Source organism: Euprymna scolopes, chromosome 19 (assembly GCF_053919585.1).
Source record: "Euprymna scolopes isolate OS-2025 chromosome 19, ASM5391958v1, whole genome shotgun sequence".
NCBI lineage: Eukaryota > Metazoa > Mollusca > Cephalopoda > Sepiida > Sepiolidae > Euprymna > Euprymna scolopes.
This window is the reverse complement of record NC_136500.1, coordinates 73,351,222-73,378,721: the sequence shown is the minus strand read 5'-3', so window position 1 is coordinate 73,378,721 and position 27,500 is coordinate 73,351,222. Positions and strand designations below refer to the sequence as shown.

The following is a 27,500-nucleotide window of genomic DNA, read 5'->3' as shown; positions in this document are numbered from 1 at the left end:
TTCGACTGAGCTTCAATCTATGGTCCCCCCTCGCCAAACTTTCACAAGAAACACTCGTCTAGCTGTAAACACTATCAATAATTCCCCCCACTCTTTATCTGTGCCTAAACCTAAACGTAGATTCCATGAACAAAGCTTCTTTCTTAGAACTGCACGCCTATGGAATTGTCTGCCGTTTTCCTGCTTTCCGGCTGACTACAATATGGTTGTGTTCAAGTCTAAAGTAAATAAGTTCTTGATGAGCCGTTCCATATAAGTTATTAAATTTACCAAATTTTCATTACTAATGATTACTATATTGACCAATTTCTACTGTACACTCTTTAACCCTTATCCTTGAGTGGCCTCTGGGCCTTGATAATGTGGTGATGCCTTTGTAAAAAAAAAAAAAAAAAAAAAAAAAAAAATCTCGCTACACAGATATCTGCCCGACGAAGGGTAAGCACAAATTTATTTCTATTGTGAATCGTTTCCCTTTTCTTTTTCTTTTTTCTCCCCCCCCCCAAATCGCATGTTTCGAAATCGCAAATAAATTCCGGTTTTGAAAGTCCCGAAAGTAAACAGCTACTTAATTTGAAAATGCCGCTGAATGCCACTCTCTTACTTAACCTGAAAAATACGTAAATAAGCATATTTACTTTTTAAAATCCAGTTTACTGAATATCTGTAAACCAATTTTTTTTTTTTTACAGAAATTATTAATAATGAACTACAGTATTTTTTTTTAAATATAATAAATAAGAATATCAGTAAACTGGGTTGTTTTCTAAATAAATACATTTATTTAGATTTATTTTTGAATATGTTTATCTAGAGAAATATTTTTACACAAATGATTAATATTCAAAGTAAAATAGGATTATTAAAAAAAAAAAATCAGTTAATAGATATTCTTATTTAGCATTAAGCTTCTGTAAAAATGCGTTTACGTATATTGTTATGTTTTGACCTACATTTTCGGTGGGATCTTCACTCTTTACTTCCGATGATTTTCAAAAGCGAAACTTATTTGGGCCGGTAAATACAGGGTGACCCCCCCCCCCCAAAAAAAAGAAGCTAAATGGAGGCCATCTAGAACATATGCTGCAGAACGGAGAAAAAAAAAGGCCAAAGACCCTAGTGTTTTGATGTGATGTTTTCAATATAATAAACTAGTTATGACCAAAGTTTAATTTCATTCGGACAAAACACTAAGAAACGGGGCCTAATTAGAGTGGGGGCCCTTTCTTTTAGGTCACCCTGTATGCGATTTTCGCCTGTTTGTTTTCTTTCTGCTTTCTATACCGTTTTTTTTTCCTTTTCTTTGTTTTTTTTTTTTACAATTTTCTAGTTTCGATCATTTCTTCTTTTTTTTTTTCGTGCCTTATCTTCTTACTTTTTCAGAAGAATTTACTTTCTTGCTAATCACATGAGGCGTCCATACCGGTGAATACTGATAGGGGGATGCCTAGGACTATTTTGGGGCCACAGTGCTCTTTCGTTTAAGACGTTGACAAATCCCTTTTTCGACCTTATGCCACTTCATGAGGAGGAAGATAAACATTTTGTCTGTACTGATAACTTCAAATTGCTACTTTTTCTTGTTGTTTAATTTAGTTATATTATTATTATTATTATTATTATTATTATTATTATTATTATTATTATTATTATTACTATTACTATTACTATTACTATTATTATTATTATTATTGTTATTATTGTTATTATTGTTATTATTGTTATTATTATTATTGTTATTATTGTTATTATTGTTATTATTATTATTGTTATTGTTATTGTTATTGTTATTGTTATTGTTATTATTATTATTATTATTATTATTGTTGTTATTATTGTTATTATTGTTATTATTGTTATTATTATTATTATTATTATTGTTGTTGTTATTATTGTTATTATTGTTATTATTGTTATTATTATTATTATTGTTATTGTTATTGTTATTGTTATTGTTATTATTATTATTATTATTGTTATTATTGTTATTATTGTTATTATTATTATTATTATTATTATTATTGTTATTGTTATTGTTATTATTATTATTATTATTATTATTATTATTATTATTATTATTTATTTATTTTTATTTTTATTTTTTTTTCAGGTAACATCCGGATTTCCAGAAAACAGTCGGAAAATCAGTGGATACTTTTTGTCCACTAAAGGAATATTTAAGCAGACACAACGGAAAAATTCGGATTCGGATCAACTTGGACGTTTTCAATATAAATATTTTTATTGAACAACTTTCATTTTAAAATGTCTAAATCACTTCGGGGAGACGGGGAAAAGTTACCCTCAACGGTGAATTGCAAAACTGATTTGTCAACTTACAATGACATACTAAAATCCAAGATAGATGTGGAAACGCGTATTCTGACCCTACAGAAAAGGTCCGAATGCTATCTGTCTCTCGGAGATATCGAACATGCGATTGAGGACGCGATGGAAGTAATCAAATACAGCCCCGATATCACGGAGGGTTACATGCTGCACGGCAAGGCGCTAACGAAAGCCAACCGCTTCGAAGATGCGCTTATGGCCTTCCGTAGAGGTTTAGAAATAGACCCGAATGACAAGGTCATTACCGAGAGTCTGCGCGAGATGCAGAAGACAATCGTCAGCTCGTACGAGAAGAAAGAGAAGGGCAAGGATATGAGCTACAACGCCGTGAATCTCTGCTCGCAGGAGCCCTACCCGGGCGACGACGAACTGGCCGAGTATGAGCGCGAGATCATTGAACTTAAGGGGTACAGTAAGTTACCGAGCGTCTACTGCGGGATGCCCGATCCCGATCTGGCGCTCAAGTATCTCCAGTTGGCGAGAAAGGAGAACAGGGCGGGTAACCTTACCACGGCGCTCAAATCCTACGAAGTGTCGCTGGAGAAGGATCCGTTAAATTTCGATACGTGGACAGAGAAGGCAGCGATTCTGCAGAAGACGGAAAGATTTGGAGAGGCATTCCAGTGTGTTTCCGCGGTTCCGGCCGAGTGTCGGAGTTCTGACGTATGGAAACTTGGAGGTAAGTGATAAAATTAGACAATGTTTTTGTTTTTTTTTATATAATGGAAACAAATAACCCCACTCTATGTGGAATATATATATATATATATATATATATATATATATATATATATATATATATATATATATATATGTAATTTAATAAAGTTCTATATAATTTTTATTCCGATTTTATATAAATTTGATTTATGAATTGCTCCTCTCAACCGGGTAGAGCTTCTACTATCTTGATAAGTTTGCTTTATAAAGAAACTATTTTTAGGTAATTATTTTTTAGTTTATATATATATATATATATATATATATATATATATATATATATATATATATATATATATATATATAAAATTGTCCTCTAATGCTTTTGTTATTACAGAAAATAAATAACAAAAATAAGTCATTTACAGGTAGTTGCAACGAATACTTTTGTTTATTAAATCCTTCCGGTTTGATTAGCGATTTCTTTAGAAGTATGATATATATATATATATATATATATATATATATATATATATATATATATATATATATATATATATATATATATATATATGCATATGTGTGAGTCTCTCTGCATGCGTGTCTGTGCATGTATGTATGTATGTATGTATGTATGTATGTATGTATGATGAGAATAATAGAATTAGCATTCCGACGAAATAGAGAAACAGAAAAGAACAATGTGTTCATCAACGTTTCTTCTTTATTTCGACACTTCCTCTGGATAGATGAAATCAAGACAACAAAAACACCGACACAAATATTTGAACATTTTCGATATTTGTTTTGTTTCTTGATTTCTTTCATCCAGAGGAAGTGTCGAAATAGAAACAAAACGAAAACACGAAAGATGATCACACACACACACACACACACACACACACACACACACACACACACACACACACACACACACACACATATATATATATATATATTTTTTGTATGTTATTCTGGGGGGAATAGGTAGGATTTTCGCCAACTCCTGTCGAATTCTTCAATTAAATACGAAATTATAAAAATTAGTAGAGAAATGCTGTTATTAAAAAAAAAAAAAAAATAAATAATAATAATAATAATAATAATAATAATAATAATAAACAAAAAAAGTGCAAGAATAACATTGACTTGTTTAAAACTTGTCTTCATCGTTTCATACATTGGTTCTTATTTTCTTCCACTACTAGATTTCGTAAATATCAACACTAACGCAACATGAAATGTTATAAATATCCTCTTCTACAATATCAGTAGGCATGCGCGTGTTCGCAACTTTTTACTGTTTACAATGACATCTGATACTCATTGAGATTCACATTCATATGTTCTTATATAAAAGGGCCCTAAATAACACCAATACTAACTATAATGCAACAAGGATGTTAAGGGGTCTCATTATCTATTTGGTTAAATTGTACCGTGCCGAATCATAAAAAGCTATAGTTCATCGACCTAACCCATTCTGTATTTAGCTCAGCTGAGGGTTTCCCTCGCACCAAAGTCAGCAAAGGTTAGGTATTTGTTGATATTGCGTGATTCCTGTTGACTGAGGTATGTCTTTTCTAGTTGTGTAGTTGTAGGTGGTGTACTCTCTCCGGCTTTGCCTTTTACCTTTGTGAGATAGATTATGATATATAATGTATCAAAACAATCAAATGAAAACAAATTATATAACGAATTAAATAAAATAAAAAACAATAGACTATTTTAAAAAGTACATGGAAATGGATAAATAATCAACAATAAACAAAGGAAAGATGGCTTTCTTCTGTCAAGAAGTGACAATCACTATATACACTGCTGATCAAAAATTTAAGACTAATTAAAAACCTTTAAAAAGAAATCTTTTTTTTTTAAAGGATAGATTTTAAACTCTTCCAACTAAAGGTTACTAATACTACAATCTATAAGTTTATGAAAACAAAAAAGTACATTCCAAAAATTTTATTTAAAAATTTGTATTTTTTATTAAATTAGCCTTTTACACATGATCAAAATTATAAGACCAAGGATATAAATTGATAGATTTATGGAAGTCTAATGCTTTTACTTCAGTTAGAGATTAGCAATCACTGTGTAAAGGTGTTACCATGCCTAAAGCAAGAAAACTAACCGAAGTTGAGCGCTCTCGAATTCTAGGATTCCATAAGTAAGGTTTGTCACAGTGAGCGATAGCAGCTAAGGTAAATCACAGTAAAACTGTTCTTTGCAACTTTCTAAAGAACACTGAGAATTATGGAAAAGCAAAATCCTTTGGTAGCCCCCCCCCCCAAAAAAAAAATTCTCCTGCATTGAGTAAGCGAATCAGACGGGTTGTTATGAATGACAGAGGACCTTCTTCTAGTGAAATTAAGGTGGTCACGGATGCTGATTGCAGTCCAGTAACCATCAGACGAGACTTACAACAAAAAGGCATGGTAAATAAAAAGCGTAAACAAATTCCTTGATTGCTTCCACGTCACAAGTGAACCGCTTAAGATTTGGTCGTGAATATCAAACCTGGGACGTTGAAAAGTGGAAGAAAATCCTATTTTCTGAGAAAAAAATTACAATTTAGATGGTCCTGATGGCTTCCAGCGATATTGGCATGACAAAAACATGCCCCTTGAAATTTTCTCCACACGTCATAGTGGTGGAGGGTCCGTAATGGTATGGGGGTGCCTTTTCTTACAGAGGGATGATGGAGTTCCATGTGGTGCAGGGTCGTCAGACAGCAGCTGGTTATGTTAGCATGCTACAAAAAGCATCTTTGATGATGGAAGGTCATCATTTGTGTGGGATGGATGGTTATTTCAATAGGATAATGCTACAATCCACACTGCAAGACGGACCTTGAGCTTTCAACAAGAAAATGGATTCCATCTCTTAGGACATCCTGCATTCTCACCGGACTTGAACCCAATTGAAAATGTTTGGGGATTGATGACAAGAGAGGTTTATCGAAATGGCAAATAATATTCAACAAAAAAACTTACTTTGTGAAGCCATCTTCAGAAACTGGAGCAGGATCCCCTTAATGGAAACCCTTATTTCTAGCATGCCCCAAAGAATTTTTGAAGTCATCAAAAGCAGTGGAGGTAGAACTCATTATTAAGTTTGATTGTTGAATGTTTTCTTCATACACATTTTGTATAATTTAATAGAATTTTTGTTTCTGGTCTTATCATTTTGATCATGTGTAAAAATCTTAATTTAATAAAAATCTTAATTTAATAAAAAATCTTAATTTAATAAAAAGGTTAATTTTAAACATAAATCTTTGTTTCCATAAGGCTTTAGATTGTAATATTGGTAACCTTAATCGGAAGAGTTTAAATCTATCCTTAAAAAATTTTTTCTTAAAAGATTTGTAAGTGGTCTTAAATTTTTGATCAGCAGTATATATATATATATATATATATATATATATATATATATATATATATATATATATATATATATATATATATATATATATATATAATAAAAATTACAATAAGTTTACCATGGTAATCAAAATGGTAAATTTAAAATATATTATAAATATTAAAGAGTTAATATTTACAAGTAAAATAAACTCAGCCAGATGTAAAAGCTCAATAAAACCGAAAAGGAAATAGAGCTTATAATATGAACAAATGATTATTAAAACATGTTAAAACACATCTTGAAAAAGAGTTAAAAACATATTTAATTTTAAAAAAGGAAACACAAGATAAGTGGATAGTCCTTAATCCGCGGAGTTTCGAAGAAATACTCTCCTTCTCATCAGAGGGCAGGAATTAGAAAAATGCAGGATCGGATTTTGCATATAAAAGTATTTAATGAAACTACAAGTAAGTCACAGATCTTACTTGGTTAAAAAAAAGGGTGAAGTAAGGGGAACAGGAGGCAAAAGAAAAATGATAAAAAGATTTCACATGAATGGACAGTCCGGTGAAGGGTAAAAATCCAAAAATGGTAAAATCCAAAACGGTAGAATTTAAAATTTCAATCCAATGGATAAATTCCAAATGGTCCAAAATAATCCAAAAGGCAGAGTTCCTTGGAATAAAGCGCAAATGGAATGAATTCCAAATCATTAAAAGAAAAGTACTGGGGAAAATATTTAAAAACACGTCTGTCAAGGCTGGATGAATCAAAAAAATTAAGGTTTAAAAAAAAAAAACACCCGAAAAGCGGCGAAGATTTAAATTTGAAAAGCGAGGTCAAACTGACCCAGACAAGAAGCGCGAAAATTAACGTTAATAATTAGGTCAGCTCGCAAGAAACCAGTTCAAATAACAAGATCTGCTGCTATCAATAGCAATGGTCCACTCCACAAATATAATCCGAACCAACATGCTAATCGTAATACTTCTAACCCACTCTGTCGCACTAGGAGAAAGAAAAATATTTGGTTTAATCCTCCATTTAGCGTAAATGTTAAAACTAATATACCTAAAGAATTCTTCAATATTGTAGAAAACTCTTTCAAATACCCACACAGATATAGTTCAATTTTTAATAAAAACTCAATAAGAATTTCTTATTCTACTATGCCTAATTTAGCACAAAGAATCTTAGCATCTAATAACAAAAAAATTAAATCAGCCCAAAAAATTCCTTTCCCAATCCAACAAAAAAGAAACTTCAACTGTATTAACAAACATCTTTGCCCACTCAATAATGATTGCATCCATAAAGATGTAATATATTCATGCACAATTACAGAGCTCCCACGCAATTCTCCCATAATAGACAATAACATTTTGCCACCCAATTATCCTTCCTCCGACCCTCCCTCTGATATAATTATTAATCCAACAAACGAATCAACCAGCCCCTCTATTTTCAATCATACAACCAGCTATAATAATAATAATAATAATAATAATAATAATAATAATAATAATAATAATAATAATAATATTTTTCATAGCAGCCATCCTAACACTGATTACACTAATTATCCCCTCCAAACCAATCCTGCTACAATTACTGTCCTACCCTCTGTTAATCAAAATGAACAAAATTTAAATTCTCTTCCCAGTATAAATCAACAAATTAATATTAATTCTCGACCCCGAGCTATTAATAAAACATATACATATATAGGTGCTACTTCAACTTTAATAAAGAAAAGAATTTCAAACCACACTTCTTCTTTCAATAACCAAAATTCAAATAATAACCAGGGAACTTCTCTAACTACACTGGTTAAAAAGCTTAACTCTGCTAATACTCACTTTTCAATTAAATGGACCATCCTAAAAAAAGTTAAGTCTTACACTCCAGGATCTAAGTCTTGTCACCTCTGTACATCTGAAGCTATAACTATTATAACCTCCCCTCAAAGTAGTAATATAATAAACTCTAAAAACGAACTGACCTCCTATTGCAAACATATGTCCAAGTTTAAATATGGTAAATTTGAAATCACATATCTATTAATTTAACCCTTCAAATATATATCTTTTCCCATAATTTTTTTTTTATATAATCTTACCTTCTAAGCTTTTTATATTTTTAATTTTATTTGCTTTTTCTTTATTTCTTTGGCCAGTTTTCCATCTGCTGTCTCCGTTTTATGGTATAAGTATACCTATTAATTAAATATATACATGAACCTACTCATTTTTATTCTATGTATTTGTTTACTTATATTTTACTATATGCATTTACATACACATTTATTTGCGTTATTCCGGAGTTTGTAGATACCGGCCTATCCCTCCCCTTATTTTGTATGTAAGTATGTATGTTTTTGTTTAACTTGTATATGTTTTTGGATATGTGTATATATTAATGCATGCGTGTGTGTTTGTATATATATGTGTGTGTGTGTGTTATTGTATATATATACATATATGTATATATATTTATATGCGTGTGTGTATGTATATACATGTATGTGTGCATTTGTGTGTCTGTATGTATGTATATGTATATATATATATGTGTGTGTATGTGTGTTTATATATAATTTTCTATTTTTTTATTTATTTACTTCCTTTTTTTATTTTATATATATATATATATATATATATATATATATATATATATATATATAACAGACGCCTCATTTCATAAACTTAGGCATTTATTTGTTCTGATCAGTTTTCTTAATTTAATTCTGGGACTTTCACGTGCGTATCTAAGCTGACCTAATTATTAACGCTTATTTTCGCGCTTCTTGTATGGGTCAGTTTGACCTCGCTTTTCAAATTTAAATCTTCGCCGCTTTTCGGGTGTTTTTTTTTTAAACCTTAATTTTTTTGATTCATCCAGCCTTGACAGACGTGTTTTTAAATATTCTCCCCAGTACTTTTCTTTTAATGATTTGGAATTCATTCCATTTGCGCTTTTTTCCAAGGAACTCTGCCTTTTGGATTATTTTGGACCATTTGGAATTTACCCATTGTATTGAAATTTTAAATTCTACCGTTTTGGATTTTACCATTTTTGGATTTTTACCCTTCACCGGACTGTCCATTCATGTGAAATCTTTTTATCATTTTTCTTTTGCCTCCTGTTCCCCTTACTTCACCCTTTTTTTTAACCAAGTAAGATCTGTGACTTACTTGTAGTTTCATTAAATACTTTTATATGCAAAATCCGATCCTGCATTTTGCTAATTCCTGCCCTCTGATGAGAAGGAGAGTATTTCTTCGAAACTCCGCGGATTAAGGACTATCCACTTATCTTGTGTTTCCTTTTTTAAAATTAAATATGTTTTTAACTCTTTTTCAAGATCTCTTTTAACATGTTTTATTAATCATTTGTTCATATATATATATATATATATATATATATATATACGTGTTTGTGTGTGTGTGCGTGCGTGCGCGTGTGTGCGCGCGAATGCGCGTGTATGTGTGTGTGTTTCTGACATATTTAGCTTTGGTTAAATTGTTTTTATCATGAAGAGGTGAATTTTCAAAACCAGTTATATATATAAAAAAACACAAAACAGAAGAAAAAATTCCCTCATTTGTTCGCTATATATCCCCCTCTCTCTCTGTCCCCCCCCTCTCTCTCTCTCTCTCTCTCTCTCTCTCTCTTTCCCCTCTCTGTTTCTTCTTTTTGTTTTTCTCTTCTACCACGGGTTAGATGATATTACTGGTTGTGATGATATTTACTTTTTTCTATAATGAATTATTCAAATAATTTTATCCTTACCTTTTTATCTCTTACTGTTACTCGACCTAAATAAAGCATATTGCGACCGAGGCGAAAACGCTTAATGTGATATGAGCTAATCTGTGTTGATAGCTTGGCATCAAGTTGTTTGTTTACAGTATATTTAAATGGTCGCATGTTATTACGTTCGAGGAAGCAAGGGCAGGGGGGAATTCAAAAGGCAAACAGTTCGAGAAAAGAAGTAAAAATTCCTATCTTCGACATTTAAGAGAGAGAGAGAGAGAGAGAGAGAGAGAGGGGGGGGAGAGAGAGAATATATGTGAGAGAGAAAATCATAGACGACGCTTGGAACAACACGCCGTATGGGGATAAAAGTTATAGGATATAAGTTTAGTATGGCATTTTCCGGCAGGTTACGTTAGTAGCCGGAAAATGTCGAGGTGATTAGCTAATCAGCTGACAGAAGACGACAAATGTAAAATTCATTAAGGCAAGAAACTTTTTTTAACCTAAAAATATGCAATTTCGACTTTCTTTGAGAATGGCTTATTAAATTTTAAAAAAAAATAGTTAAATTTCAAAACAGAAAATTTAAATAACTTTTTCAGATGTAAATTTTCTAGATGTCATAAATGTGTATAGAATGAAATAAGGAACATATTTTATGGATAGGTTTCATAAATAGGTATTCAGTACATAATGAGAAAAATCAAGATAAAAATTTAAAATATCCAAAAACAAAAGAAATTTAAGAGACAGACAATTATAGTTCTCGCAAGCAAAAGCGCCTATTAGATGGGATAGTTAGATTAGATCGACATAAAGCATTTTGTTAACATGGGAAAGGGGGCGCTGCGGTTTCAATTAATTGTCTGGTAGTTTTCACTTCGGCATCTTTCGTTTTTTTACGTTACCAGCCTGAAGATGGTGACGTGAAACTGCCGGCGATTGGGTTGTAAACTGGATAAGCTCCAGAAATTTGCTAAGAGTTGGATCACTTAATTAGTTTATTGCACATTGGGGTTAATTAAAACAATTAAAATAACCAAACTCAGAAACGAGGAATATTTTAGCATGTATTTTGTGGGATTAAAATATATAGGACGAAAAGACTTAGAGAAACGGACGTTGATCAACCTAGCTTTAGTTTGATAATAGATATTTGTTTTTCAGCATACATTCAGAATAAGGTAGATTTCTAACTTATGTGTAGATATTTCGTTTCCGCTGGGTTTTCCTCTCCTTAACCTTTTCAAGATGTGACCGCCAGATATTTACGAGAAGCACAAGTGCACGCGTACTTCTGTGTATGGAAAAGAAAAGAATAAGGGCGTGCTAGAAGGCTTATGTATATTATCAGTTGAACCACCTGCTACACCAGATGAGAAATCATATTAACAACTAGCAGTTCAGCCCGGCTTCGCTCGGGCCTTATGTACTATTCGTAACTTTATGTGCATATGTATATATTAAAAAGTGTGAATATGTACGGTAATAGCTTTCTATATAATAGGCCCCCTTAACTACCATAGAGAAAAGTTGGTAGAGACCGCAGACGTCAAATTTGTTAAAACTTTGACCCCAATTTTGACCCCTTAATATTTATTGTTTTGGGCTCAAATTAAATTAAAATGTTTGACTCATGTCCAAGTAACCTACATCTCGAATTTACAGTGTTTAGACCCAAAATTGGCAGAGGAGTTTGGTAGAGTCTGCAAAGGCCAGCTCTGTAAACTTTGACCTCTTGCCAGTCACATTTTTGCCCCAAAACTGATTAAAAAGATTGCTGCATGTCTGAATATCCTTTATGTAAAATTTCAAATGTTTATGCCCAAAATTGGTTTAATAGTTTGCTAGACACCGCAAAGATAAAATGTTTTGAACTTTGACCCCTTGGAAGCCAAATTTTTAGCAAAAAAAAAAACTATTAAAAAGCTTACCCTATGTTTGAATAGAAAAAAAAGATTTGGCCTTCGGGGTCTCTAGCTAAATTTGTGTCTAAACATTTGAAATTTTACATAAAGAGTATTCAGTCATGCAGTAAGGTTTTTTATCAGTTTCTGGGCGAAAATTTAAAAGAGTTGTCCTTGTCAAACTTTACCCAACTCCTCCGCCAATTTTGGGTATAAACACTTGAAATTTTTCATGTAGGTGATCTGGATAAGAGTCAAACCTTTTAATATATATGTACATATGCATATAAAGTTATGAAGAGTACATAGGGCCCAAGCAAAACCGGGCTGAACTGCTAGTATATATATATATATATATATATATATATATATATATATATACTTAAAAACTCTGGCGACCTCCTAAATAAAATAAAAAATATGGACATACAAAATAAAACCATGCATAGTTTAGACATAATTTCCCTCTACACCAATATTCCAATCAAAAATGCCTTGATCTACTTCACAAGCACCTAAACAAAATTAAAGCCGATCTACCTTTTTCCTCGGATACATTAATACAAATAATAAAACTCATCACCGATGGAACCTATTTTCAGTTTAATAATTCTTACTATAGGCAAAAATTTGGACTCCCTATGGGTAACCCCTTAGTGGTGTACTAGCTTGCTTATTTCTAGAATTCCTAGAGACCAACTCTTTCAAATTCAGATTACCTAAAAACTCCACATACTTTAGATACATAGACGATATTTTTATTTTTCTCCCCATAAACGCACAAATAGAACAACTTAGAAATAAATTAAATTCAGTAGAACCATTCATAAAATTTACACGCGAATTCGAACAAGACCACTCCTTAGCTTTTCTAGATATTGTCGTTAGTTTATGCTTGTTGTTATAAGTAATTGATAACCAAGTTGTGGTTTTATTTAATATAGAACTTTATTGACATATTTACATAAGAAGAGAGATTGAATGTACGTGTGTAGAGGTCTACGCCATGTTGTCGAGTACGTATGTATTAGGCGGTTGACATCAATATTCATACGCCATGATTTACTTGTTACGCGTATGAAAGTAGTTCTATGATAACACTACATCCCCCTTACCAGAAGGAAGAAAAGTAGTATACATTGTTCAGATATTTATTGTTTAAATCTTTTTGGACTATGGATTTCACGGCCATGTCTTGTTATGTTTGGTGTGTGTTTCTTAGTGTTTATTTGGTTTGAGATGCTTGTGTTAGGGAGTCCAGATTGAGATTGTGTTTGGTCACTGAAGTGAACATGTTTATGGGTTGCTTTTTCATCTGCTCTGATATGGACTCTGTTACGTCTTTTTGACGATCCATCTGGCAATTTGAGAATGTACGATCTAGGTTCTGTACATTTGCTGAGAATTGTTGCTGGTTTCCATTTTCCAGTTTGGTTATCCCACATACGTACATGTTGTCCAGGGACAAGTGCTGGTAAGTCATGAGCTGTTTTGTCGTGATAGGTTTTTTGTATATCCTGTCTGTGCTGTAGTTCTTCGTGGATATGGTCACGGTTGGGAAATCTGTGATTCGTGATTTTTGCAATCAGGTTCGATTCATGATGCGACTGTTTAGAAATTCAGCTGGGCTTGAAAGTTTGTGGCTGATAGGCGTTGTTCTTAAACACAGCATTGCAAGGTTAACATCTCTTCTTGCTTGCTTTGCTTTGACTATTGTTCTTTTAATGGTTTGAATCTGTCGTTCAATTAAACCATTTGATTTAGGAAACCTTGGAGATGATGTGATATGATCGAATTGCCATTGTTGAGCAAATTCTTTAAATGCTTCACTGGAGTACTGTGGTCCGTTATCACTAATAACTCTGGTGGGAATACCATGTTCTGAAAATATCTGCTTCATTGTTGATATGACCATGTTGCTTGTGGCCATGCCATTCATTCTCCGTATGATTGGGAATTTACTATAATAATCGGCAATTATGAGGTATTCCTGATCGTTACAGTGGAACAAGTCAGTGCCACCAACTTCCCATGCTCTGCTAGGGATGTCATGTGGTTGTAAAGTTTCCTTTGGTTGTGCTGGGAGGTTTTCCTGGCATATTGAACACTTTTTGATCATATTCTCAATATCAGTGTTAATTCGCTTCCAGTATACAGTATCTCTAGCTTGCAGACGTGTCTTTTCGATACCTTGATGGCTGTAATGTTGTTGGTCCAGGATAGTTTTCTGCTGGTTTTCAGGGATAATTATCCTTGAGCCTCTCATGATTATGCCATCACTGATAGATAACTCATCTCTGTATGACCAGTATGACCGAATTGTCGGTGGTACTTCCTTAATTGAGTCTGGCCACCCTGTTGTTATGGTTTCATGTAATTGGTTGAGTATTGGATCAGCCTTTGTTTCCTTTTTTATTTCATTCAGGCGTTCGCTCCTGAATCTTACCAAGTCAACTCGAATATCTAAGTCGATCATGTTAGTGTTTTGAGTACTGGGAAGGCGACAGTGTATCAGCTACAGTCATTTCTTTGCCTGGTATGTATTCTATTTGTATCTGGTATCCCTGTAATTTGGTCATCATTCGTTGTAGCCTAGGAGGTGCACTGGTCAGTGGTTTCTGTAGTATCATGACCAAGGGTTTATGATCGGTGTGTACCTTGAACTTCCGTCCATATAGGTAGGCATGATATCTGTGGACACCAAATACAATTGCTAGAAGTTCCCTTTCTATGCATGCATACCGTTTCTCGGAGTCTGTTAGAGGCTTTGATGCATATGCAATAGGTTTTTTGTTTTGCATTAATGCTGCTCCAAGTCCTTTTAAACTCGCATCAGTTTGCAGTATTGGTACTTCATTCGTGTCGAAGTACGTTAATGTGGAGTCTGTGGTGATTATTGTTTTAAGTGTTCCAAAGCATACCTTGTGATGCTCTTCCCAGAGAAAAGGTACGTCTTTCTTCAACAAGCCTCTTAATGTATGTGTCTTGTCAGCCAAATTTGGGATGAATGGTGATAAATATATGACAAGGCCTAAGAATTCTTGTAGTTCTTTTTTGCATGATGGCATGTCTTATAAGTCTTTAAGTTTTTCTGGGTCTGGGCTAACGCCATTTTCACTATATATCATTCCAAAGAAAGATATATTTTTTGATTTTATTTTGCATTTTGCTGAATTAAACACAAGACCATTCTTTGCAGCTACTTGCATGAGCCTGTACAAGATTTATCATGCTCTTTGTCCGTTTTACTATAGATAACAATGTCGTCTGTAATTCCAATTGCTCCGTCAACTTGTTCGAGTATCTGGTCCATTTTCATTTGAAAAATGTCCTGGGATACACTTAACCCAAATGGTAATCTCTGGAAACAGTATCTGCCAAAGGGGATTGAAATGTCGTTAGCAGCTGAGATTCCTGATCCAAATGTATGGACCAATAACCAGCTTTGGCATCAAGTTTAGAGAACAGCTTGGCACCTGCAAAGTGGTGTGTTAGCTCCTCCACTGTAGGGGTTGCATGGTGTGGTCTTTTTAGCGCAATGTTAAGGCGTCTTGGGTCTAGACAGATTCTCAGGCTTCCATCTTTCTTGTGCGAATAAGCTAGGCTGGAAACCCAGTCTGTTGGCTCTGTGACTTTTCTAATGATCTTGTTGCTGACCATTTTGTCTAGTTCCTGTTTTATGTTGTCCTTTAGGGCAATTGGGGTTTTTCTTGGTTGGTCAATGTGAGGTTGTACGTTTTTGCTCGTTGTTAACTTGACATGTCCAGACATAGAGCCTATTTTGTCGAATTGATCTGGATAGATCTGTACCAAGTCTTCGATTTTGTTGATTGGTTTGACTATATTTTGTTCTTTCACCGTGCAGTGAAGAGTGACCATTTTCAGTATTTCCAGTGATTGTAGTCCTAGAATTGCTGGTCCATTTATATCTACTATATAGAAGGTGCTTTCGTGCCAATCAGAGGTTTGGTAGTTGCATGGTATACTGATATTGCCATAGCACTTTATCGGTGTTCCATTGTAGGCTATTAATTTTTTGTCCTTACTTTGTTTTTTTTAGTTTTGGGAAACATTCTACGGAATGTAGAAATTGGTAATGTATTACCTTGGGCTCCAGTATCGACTTTAATTCGTAGTCTGTGAGTCCCGTTTCGATTAGGTAATTTTATATTTATATAAGCGAAGTGAGAGTATTTATATAAGCGAAGTGAGAGGGTGTGTTAATGGTGGAAAAAGTTAAATTTTTTTTTAATTGTTCATTTAGTTCCTGGCTGTTGTTCTTGGATAATATATCAGTTTGGATGAAGTGTTTTTTCTTGGTCTGGTTCATGTTTTATGGTTTTTGTTTTCCACGGTCTCTGTTTTGCGACCTTGACCTTGATCTTCTGTTATATAAACATACTGTTGCCCAGTGGTTATATTTTCCACACGTTTTGCATTTGGAACCAAATGCTTCACGTCGACGTTCGTAACTTTTTCCGCAATTAAGGCAGTTGTTTGTCTTTCTATTTTGTTTATATTTTGTAATAGCTTGTATGTCAGTATTGGCGCTATTGTCCTCCTCGTTATTGGTGTTTAACATCTCTCTAAGCTGTTTAATTTGTGCGTTTGTTGCTTCGTACGTTTTACCAATTCGGATGGTTTCATCCAGTGTTAGCGTATTATCTTTTCGTAATAGTTCTTTCTGGAATTCGACAATTGGGGTACTCGCAATAATTAATTCTATAATTCGCTGTTCTTGTTCAGTGTTGGTTAGTGAGCATTTTAACGTAAGTTGACGACATCTATTGACGAAGTCGTCTAATGTCTCATTTTGTTTTTGTTTATAAGACATTAGTTTTAGTCTGTTAATCCTAAAGTTTTCTTTAGGTTCTAAATGCTCCAAGAATTTACTAAAAATGATGTCGGGAGAACGTTTTTCCTCATCTGTTAATTTCCAAGTATTAAATTTTTTTAGACCTTCGTTGCCGGTCTTTAGCAGTATGTAATTCACTTGTTGGTCGGTTTTTATTTTGTTTATAGCAAAATATAGTTCTAGCCTCTGTTTAAAAAGTTTAAATGTTTCCACTGGATTTGGCATTTCCCAATCCATAAACGGAATAATGTTATTATTGGTAGACATTATTATTAACGGCTATGTATTTTTTCAATAAACAGAAAATTCAATATGTCTGCCGGTGTGTGAAAATCCACACGTGTTTACGGGGACACATACGATAACAACAGTTGACAAAAATTTAAAATGTCTGCTATTGTGCAAAAATTCACACGTGTTTATAGCATATACGAGAATGACAGCAAAATTTTATAAAATGCATAGGTGAGTAAATTAATGAAAATTGCTTTACATGCCTTGTTTTGTCTTTTGTAAACGTATTTTTCCTCTCGTGTCTGTTGCCGAAGTTTTGTCTTTTGTGAAAGAAATGTTTTCCCTTTCTGGTCTGTTGCCGAATTTTTTGTTTCGTTTTCTGTTGTCGGTTGCGACTAGTCAATCCAACTGAGTGAGTTTTTTTAACTGTTATAAATGTTCAGTATCCATTTCGCTGCCACCATGTCGTTAGTTTATGTTTGTTGTTATAAGTAATTGATAACCAAGTTGTGGTTTTATTTAATATAGAACTTTATTGACATATTTACATAAGAAGAGAGATTGAATGTGCGTGTGTAGAGGTCTACGCCATGTTGTCGAGTACGTATGTATTAGGCGGTTGACATCAATATTCATACGCCATGATTTACTTGTTACGCGTATGAAAGTAGTTCTATGATAACACTACAGATATACTCCTCATCAGATCAGAAGCCGATCTGAGTTTCAAAGTACATAGAAAGACCACACACAAAAACGATTATATTCACTACTACTCGCACCACAATGATAAAATAAAGACTGGCATGATCATTGATTTTTTTTTCTTGCGTGCCTTTAGAATATGCAGCCCCCAATATCTCAATGATGAAATTCAATACATTACGAATGTTTTAAAAAAAAAACTACAGTACCCATCCTATTTCATTTCTTACGCAAACAAAAAAGCTACGAAAATACACTATAATATAAACAGACAGAAAAATAAAACAAATAACTCACTATTAAACAGACATCTTTTCATTCCCACCCACACTAAAAATACAAAAATCTACGACACTCTTAATAGAGTTGGTTTTCACTTGATACAAACAACTTCCACAACAATAAAACAGACATTAAAAACTACCAAGCACTCTCCCGAAACCCTCACATCCGACGCCGGTATATATTCCATCCCATGTAACAATTGTCAACAAGCATACATAGGTAAATTGAAACTAAGACTTTACGAACACAGAAGAGATATAAGGAATGGTAACGCCCTAAATGCACTCTTTTGTCATTGTGCAGAACACAATCATTTATTTAATTTAGATCATGCGAAAATTATAAAATACGTGATAGATAGAGCTAAAAGAAGACTTTTAGAGTCAGCACTAATACTATTACGCAAAGAAAAGGCTTCTACCATTTAGCCCCTAGCACAGGGGAAATAATAATCAAAGAACAAAATATCAAAACAGATCCTGGTTAACCGTTTTTCCTTAATCCTTAAATAATTCAACAAAATGAATAAGTTTAGAGAAAAAAAAGTGTACATATTTAACGTATTTTTAAAAGTGTATATATAGACATTGAACAACCCAACCTTCCCATACACACATATAGTTTCCTTCCCGATATGGGTAGGATTCTAACACTGTTTCCTTTTCATTTTCGTATGGTCTATGATCGTTTTCTTTTTTTGCATTTTTCCTTTTAATATCCTGAAGATGTCCTCTGCAATAGGGATGAAACGTTGATCATTTCATAAATTCATTCGGTTTTTCTTTTTTCAAAACAATACACACACACACACACACACACACACACACATATATATATATATATATATATATATATATGTGTGTGTGTGTGTGTGTGTGTGTGTGTGTGTGTGTGTGTGTGTGTGTGTGTGTGTGTGTGTGTGTAGAAACAGAAAGTAAGAGAGAAAAGGGAAAGAGAATGAGAGGCAGTATAGATGGATGGATAGATAGAGAGAAAAAGAAAAGGAGAGAGAATGAGAGAGTGTGTGTGTGTGTGTGTGAGAGAGAGAGAGAGAGAGAGAGAGAGAGAGAGAGAGAGAGAGCATGTAAACTACTCAATGTATGAGAAATTATGAAAGAGTTTCGAAGGGATTTGTAGATTGCTACGCCAAAGTTGCGTAATGAGATACAGAGCAGACGATAACCGCAAGGTGCAAGCAGTTGGAGAAAAGTAACACATTATAATGAATAATAAATACCGCAGACAATAAAGAGGAACAAAATCTGTTAATGATTCCAAAAATGAAAACGTTTTGATTACAACAATGGTGATGATAATAAGAAGTACACATACTGGCAAGCGTCCAAAAAATTATGGATATCTCGACAATTGGTTGTACGGCGTTATTTGCGCATGCGCGGTAACTATTTGCTAGAAGGATATCCTTGGTTGGTAGAAAGCTGCTGTTTTGCGAGACGGCATATCGTGCGACCGTCGCGTAAGGTGCAATGTATTCATTTGTAATTAAAAGATATCAAATAAACGAACAATGATCTCAACTTCTGAACTTCTTATTGTAGCTTTTTCATGGATAACAAAAAGCATTAAACGAAGAGAAGCCCATAATCTTTTCAACACAAACGTCGTGTGTCATTGCTAGTGAGTGATCAAGAAGCAATTCAATTAATAAAAGTATTTTTACATACGCGGTCTTTGTGCTTTGATCGTCGCTTTTCCATTTGTGTAGCCGTCGATCTGTAGGTCGCGTCGTCTAGTGTGTGTGTGTGTGTGTGTGTGTGTGTGTGTGTGTGTGTGAAATGGCACAAACCCTATCTGGGTTTAACCGGCCTCCTCCGAAGGAGAAAGCTCCACGGGAGTATGACATTCACAAGCAATCCCCAATCGCATGTATATCCCTTTTAGGGGAGATGACGACGTTAGGTTTTTGCAACTCTTGCAGGGAGGTGTCGACGTCCTCCTACATACAGCGCCTGGAACCCTCAAATTGGACACCCATTTTAGTAATCACTAGGCTCAACGTTGCTTAACTTCGGTTATCTGACAGGAACTGGTACGTCAGCGTCATTATGCCGTCGTCTAGTGGGCGTTGGTCGGCTGTTTAAATTATACGAATAAAACTTATGCATGTAACAATGGAGAATTGTTGCGGTTTAGAAGGTTTTATTGAAGAGAGAAATTCGTTTACGAAGGGGAAAGACTAAAATTAATTCCTTCAAAAAGATAGATTAAAATTAATTCCTTTATTCTTACTAAATGTTATATAATTTTTTTATTAAATGAATCAAATCAATTTCTCTGACGTTTTTACTAACACTGATTAAGAAACCAATAATGCAGCAATACAAATCATATGTCCTGAATTTAGTTTTGAAAAATGTAGCAATTTGATTTGGATTTTTATTGATGGGAAATTATTATTTTGGACATTAATTTAATTTTTTTTTTTTTTTTTTTTGCATGGGATGACCCATATGTTCTCGTACTACCGTCCTACTCCTCAAGGTTAGTAACGCCGTCGTTGATATAGTTCATTTTATAAGAGAGAGGAGCTGTTTCTATTTACCTTTCTCCCCACGAATGCATAATTAGAGACAAAGTATTTTTTTTTGTCTATTTTAATGTGATGAAATCCAACTCACCAAACAGAATGTTTCAGCAATGGATATTAGTATTTTGGAAATGTATCATAATATTTTGGAAATCGATCTTTTTTTTTTACATGGGATTCACCACTTAACAAGACCTGACAACTATTCGAGAATAATGGATAATAAGTGTCAGGTGTCTGGTGAGACAACGCCGTACTAATAGTACTGATCATAATAAATTAGGTAAAAGTTTATTATTTAAGATCATCCCACGAAGCAGCAACTTTGTGGCAACTTACCTGCCCATGTCTACTACCATCAGGGAACGACGACTACGACTTGCCGGACACTGCCAGAGGAGAAAATAAGAGCTGGTGAGAAATATACTGGTGTGAACTCGACGGCACGGGAGCACGAGCATGGGACGACCTCGATTCACGTACATCCAATAAATTGCACATGGCGCCAACTGTGACCCTGAAAATCTGAGCCAGCTAAGGCGAGACAGGGAAATATGGAGAGAGAGAGAGAGAGAGAGAGAGAGAGAGAGAGTTACATTGGTCAGGGCAAGGAGCCCGACCAGATAGATAGATAGATAGATAGAAAGATAGATAGATAGATAGATAGATAGTTGGTTTTGACCCTTATTATGATAACACATTGTAATACTTGGATGTGAATAAGTATATTTTAGTAATTAATATTAATATATTGGAAATGTATTAAAACTAAAATTTTGCACATTCTTTATTATGTTCAGCATATCTGACAGATGTGGTAACAGAAAAAGAATACTAGCATTATATATAATGATTTAAAAGTAGTGAATGGAGAAATACATACTAATAAGCACGTCTCTCATATATACATATACATATACCTTTGCACGCACATATTAATATACACACACTCCCATATATTTATATAAGCATACATCTGCACGTAGGCTTACATTCGCACTCAAACCCAAGCCCATATACACATATACCCATCTACACACATTCATATAATTTATGTACCTTGCAGGAATGATGTTTATAATTATAGTTAATGCAGCTGTGATATGTTACATACAAAGGTGCGTTTTATGAATCCTTCCCCAACACTCAAACCCGTGCCCTCCGTTTGTTCTTTTGCGCGTAATGCTTCTGCCGCGTTATGATTGGATGGTAATTTAGCATAATAATGGCAAATATATGGAAGATCATAACTACAATAATTCACGTCTGGTATCAAAATTGCTAATTGAGGAAGGCGCCGCCACGATTTTAATGGAAGCACGAATGTAAAGACGGGAATATACCTGAAACCATAATTGAAAAACAAATAGCAATGGCGGCGAGAACACGCGGAATAAAAACTAACGATAACTCCTCAACTTGAAAATGAAATATTATAGGGAAATTATTGCCATCTCTTACGCTAGTAACAAAGTGTAGTATCTGTTCTGATACTAAACTTAACCTTTTCTCTCCTCAATCAGTGAACGAGAAAATTCTGTTTAATGGCATTTTTTAAAAACCTCTTTTACTCTTTACAACCTCTTTCTCACAGAAAAGACATTGTGGGGCTATCTTTGTTCTATTGGTGTTTTCATTGCAAATGTTCGACTGAGCTCCAGTCTATACACCCTACAAAACATTCACAAGCACAACCACTGTCAACAGTTTTTCTCTATATACATAAAACTAAACGCAAATTCAATGACTAAACTACCTTTCTTAGAATTGCCCGCATATGGAACTCTGTATCGCGGGGCAGCTTTCCAGCTGACTACAACATGATCGTTTTCAAGTTCAATGTAAGCAAGTTATTGTTGAGCCGTCCTCTTATAAATAATAAAATTCTACCCCACTTCCACCAGCATATATCATTATGGCGTTGTCTCGCCAACCACCTGACACTTATTATCCATTATCCTCGAGTGGTTGCGGAGTCTTGATAAGTTATAAATCCCATGTAAAATAAAATAAGATCGATTTCCAAAATATTATAATAAATTTCCAAAATACTAATATCCATTACCGAAATATCAAGATCAATGTTCAAATTCAGAATTCCCACCTTTTTAGTGAGTTGGATTTCCTCACATTAAAACATACTGCGGTACTTTAAATTTGAGTTTGTAATCGATAATTCTCGAAAATTTCAGCAATCTTGATCGCTTTGCCTAAAAATCATGGTCTTGGGTGTAAAGCCATTCTTGTAATACAAAAATGATCCAAAACAAGAGATGGTAAAAGAAAGAACTGTCGTAAAGAAAAGAAACTTATCCAATTGCGAATATTAAACGTAGTTGTCCCAAGCAAAAAAATGGAAGAATCAATCGAGTCGGAGAAGCTTTGAATTGTAAAGAATTCCAAGTAAAAAATAGTAGTATTAAACCAGTCAGGATCAGCAGTAGCCTCTTTATCGTGTCAAGACGAAAATCTATGATGAAAACTAAAACATTCAAAAAGATTCAGTATGCTTTATGAAGCGATTCTGGTACATGATTGGTTCGTTCTTATCATCCCTGGCTATAAATATAATTGCCAAAAATGTTCAGATTATACCCAATACCATTATGCCAAAAAGTTTGCAACACATATTCTTTTAAAACAATGCTCTAAATTAGGCAAACCAAATTCAGGAACCCCTTATGGTCATGTGTGGCACTTTGTGTTTTCATATATGACGTATGTGACAAATTGTGGATATGTTCTACTTAAAACATAGAATATGTATACAAATGTTTTTTTTTTTCAATGATTCCTTTTGGTAGTACACTGAGAATTAGGTTTCATTTACATTTATAGATTTGTTTGCATTTTTAATTCATACGAGAAAACCTTAAGCTTTTGGTAACAACTAACCCTAACCCTAAGCACGCTTAACCTAGAGATGGAATCGTGTGTCTTTGCTAGATTTCGACTAGATAAAATCTCTACTATTATATGAAAAGAACTGTGTGTGAGAGTTCTCTCCGTATGGACTCCTAAAGGGCTGGGCCGATTTTTATGAAATTTCACTCGAAAGCACTTTATGTGTGTGTCAGTGTTCTTAAATAAGTTTGTATCGGAATGTCTTCGATAAGTTTTGATAATCGATAATTGAAACGATCCGTAGAAAGAAGGAACAGGCGATTTTGACTAAAGTTAAAACCTTACACAGCCTAACATCAAAAGTGCGCTTGAAAAAATTTATTACCACACAAGCAGAAAGCTCGGTATATAAAATCAATAGTAGGTTCCCTAAAACATAAACATATACTCAGTTTTATAACCCTTGACCACTATTACTAGTTCATTTCCATCTCCTCTTAAATAAGGCCCTTTTTTCGCTAAGAGAAACTGATTTAACAGATTTGGAAACTAAAGTAATCCTCTTATACATTTTAACAATACATTTTGGACTAGAAAAGACACCCTCAATAGCTTTGATATTCTAATAGGACTTCAGATTCTGCTGTGGGAATATGACTTGATAGGCCTTTACCTTTTGAAAGAACTTAAGCATCATGCTAAACACATCCAATGGGTCTTTATAGACATGATGCCCTATTCGCTACTAGAGCTAGACCAAGAGAATATAATAAAACTATTAGGAAATAATCCAGATTTTAAAAATAATTTTGAGCTATCTCTAACAATAGAACATTCTAATTTTCTTTATGCTATGTTAAACCTTAATACGCAATCCTACAGTCCCTACCATAAGCCCAATTAAAATATTTTCTATGTTCACAAGTTTTCCAATCACCCTAGTTTTATTATAAACTCCATAGTACCTTCTCTCTTTATATAATATTTTTTTACTTTCCGCAGACAAGAAGACTTTCAACCAAAATGCAACCTTCTTCAATAACGCCTTAAAACTTCAGGGTATAATGAAACAATACAATATAACAATAATAACTTAGTTAGCAGCCGTCTAACATTCGTAATTACGCATGACAAGACTGAAAATAAATCCTATTCCCCAACTGACTTATATTTGTCTATTCTAAAATAGATTTATAAAGATGATTCTCTATTTGCCCTCGTCTCCTTTCTTACTCCCCTTTTCTCTCAACTATGTATATCTTTCTTTCTCCCCTCTTTTTTCAGCTTCTTACTATTCTTTCTTCCTCTTCTCTGCTCTTCTCTCGCTTTTTCATTATTCCTTTCTTTTTTACCACCTCCTTTTTCAATTTAAATTTCAATATTTTATTGCTATCTTTTGAATCTTCAATAATCATAACAGGCAAAACACTTCGATTTGCCTTATCTGTTACTTGTTTTAAAAACACGTTTTATAAAAAAAAACTGGAACTTCCATTCTCCGTGATCTGATTGTTTTTCTGGAAGCTTTAATTTACCCTGGACATCTATAATTCTGTTTTCCCGTTCCTCATGGCTTACCAATGGATGTCCAATGGACTTCTTTTGGATCTATCGTGTTCTGGATTTTACCTTATTCATTGGATTTTTACCATGTCCTTTTTCTCCGTTTTTCCCGTTTCCTGCTTTCTTAATCTGTTCGAATCCCTATAAACTGTCACTAACTGTTTTAATAACTTTTTGATGCAAGTATAATTAATTTCATATTTGTAGTTTCTTTTAATGCATTAACCTGCAAAATGTATTGTATATTTTGCAAACCTTTTTCCTCTGATGGGAAGAATTGCATTTTTCGAAACTTCACGGAATAAGGTCTTTCTTGCTTATTTGGAAGCCTTAAATCTTCAATAATAAGATTTTTCTATTATATATATATATATATATATATATATATATATATATATATATATATATATATATATATATATATTAGTATTGGGGCGCTTAAAAGAATCAGGAATCGGAAAAATCGGAACTTTTAAAACAAAATCTCAAACTGCTAGCAGTGAGGATAAAACAATAAATATGTATTCATTTTAAAACTAACATCTATAGATCATCCCCACTAGTTTATTATTATTATTATTATTATTATTATTATTATTATTATTATTATTATTATTACGCTTAAGAAAATATTTGCCCATGTAACATGTGCTTTTAAGGTGATCAGGAAAATAACATCTCTACAGTTGAATATATAGAAATGTATTAAGAATCGGAATCGGTAGTTGTATCGGAATCAGGAATTTAATAGGAATCGGTAATTGTATCAGAATCGGGGAAAATATTGGAATCGTCCCATCACTAGTGTATGTATATATATATATATATATATATATATATATATATATATATATATATATATATATATTAGTGTTAGTATGATTAATCGGAATCGGGAAACGGAAAAATAGGAACATTTCGAGTTATTGGAATCGGTATCAAAATTGGAAAAAAATTAGTCTAATTTCCGATTCCCAAAACGATTCCTTAAAAGACATGTTGAATTTAATTTTACATTGTTGATACTAAAGAAAATATGATGAATATTTATTGTTATTAAACTAAGATGTAAAATTAAAATCTGTTCATCATAATAATATCATTACAAACGATGTAAATTTATTTTATTGTGTGGCAAAAAAAAAATTAATTTTGGTTTTTGTCAAGTCCATCAGCATTTACATTTGATAAAAATATTTTCAGGGTCAATGTGGAATTTTATGTTGTTTCCAATAAACCGAATATAATATTTTAGACAAATGTTTTTTTTAATTCACGCCCCCCGCCTCATTTTCAAGTGTCTATTAAAAAGTAAATAATTAATTTACTCACCAAAGTTTTATATATTACAAATTGAAGATAAAAGATCTATAAATAATATATTCAATTAAAAAAAAAGTAGTGTTTCTTAGAAATTTACCTGTAAAGTCCGAAGTTTAAAACCTTTTTTTTTAACCATGTTGTTTTTTCTTTTGTTTTTTTTAATGAAACCTTAGTCCTTGCTCCTTTAATTGAAAAAGAAATAGGGGTTGAATTACATTTTTCGAGTAGTTATAAGCTTGGAAAGACAGGGGGTCGAATTAATTCACGCCTCCCATTTTTAAATGTCTATTAAAAAGTAAATAATTAATTTACTCACCAAAGTTTTATATATAGCAAATTGAAGATAAAAGATCAATAAATAATATATTCAAATTTAAAACAAAAAAAGTAGTGTTTTTTAGAAATTTACCTGTAAAGTGCGAAGTTAAAAACCTTTTTTTTTTTTTAAAAAACGTTGTTTCTTTTGTTTTGTTTTTTTGTTTGTTTGTTTTAATTAAACCTTCGTCATTGCTCCTTTAATTGAAAAAAAAATAGGGCTTGAATTACATTTTTCGAGGAGTTATAAGCTTGGAAAGACGGGGTTGAATTATTCAATATTTTTCACGAAATTTCTGACACGCCTAGTGAACAGCATGAAACATTCGTTTGGAAGAAAAATATGAATTCTTTAAGGATTTAGTTTCACGTGTAAATTTAACGTCAAAGGAGACCCGAATTTCTAAACTATCTTAGTGTTTAGGGGAGTTAAAAAATAATTTTGTTCAAATAATTTATGTGTACTTTTGGGTGGTATTGACTGTTTTAAGTTACTGAGTATTGTTTTATGATCATTCCAATCAGATCTGGGTGTGGTGTTAAAAAATTAAATTTATATCGGAAACTGATCCCCGGGGCAAAATTCTAAAATAATTATTTTTTCTGTCAAGTTTTTCAGAGTACATAATTCAGTTATACATAATCGCCTAAAAGGTAGAATTTCATTTTGGAGGGAAATGGTTTACTTAATGCTGTTATCAATTGTGTCATTCTTTTTACTTATTTTCCCATTGGGGCAGATTTATACACAAGATTAGTTTATAATGTACAGTATCCAGCTCCA

General features: G+C 33.1%; 1 protein-coding gene across 3 annotated transcripts in view; it reads left to right on the top strand.

The window, feature by feature from the left end:
* Window positions 1-27,500, top strand: part of LOC145239746 (uncharacterized) — a 177,319-nt gene that overhangs the window by 62,589 nt on the left and 87,230 nt on the right. For all 3 annotated transcript variants that reach the window (XM_080103146.1, XM_080103145.1, XM_080103144.1), the window contains exon 2: window positions 2,111-3,028. In XM_080103146.1, the coding sequence (XP_079959272.1) occupies window positions 2,266-3,028 (763 nt within the window). In that variant the 5' untranslated portion in view covers window positions 2,111-2,265. The remainder of the gene's footprint in view (window positions 1-2,110; window positions 3,029-27,500) is intronic.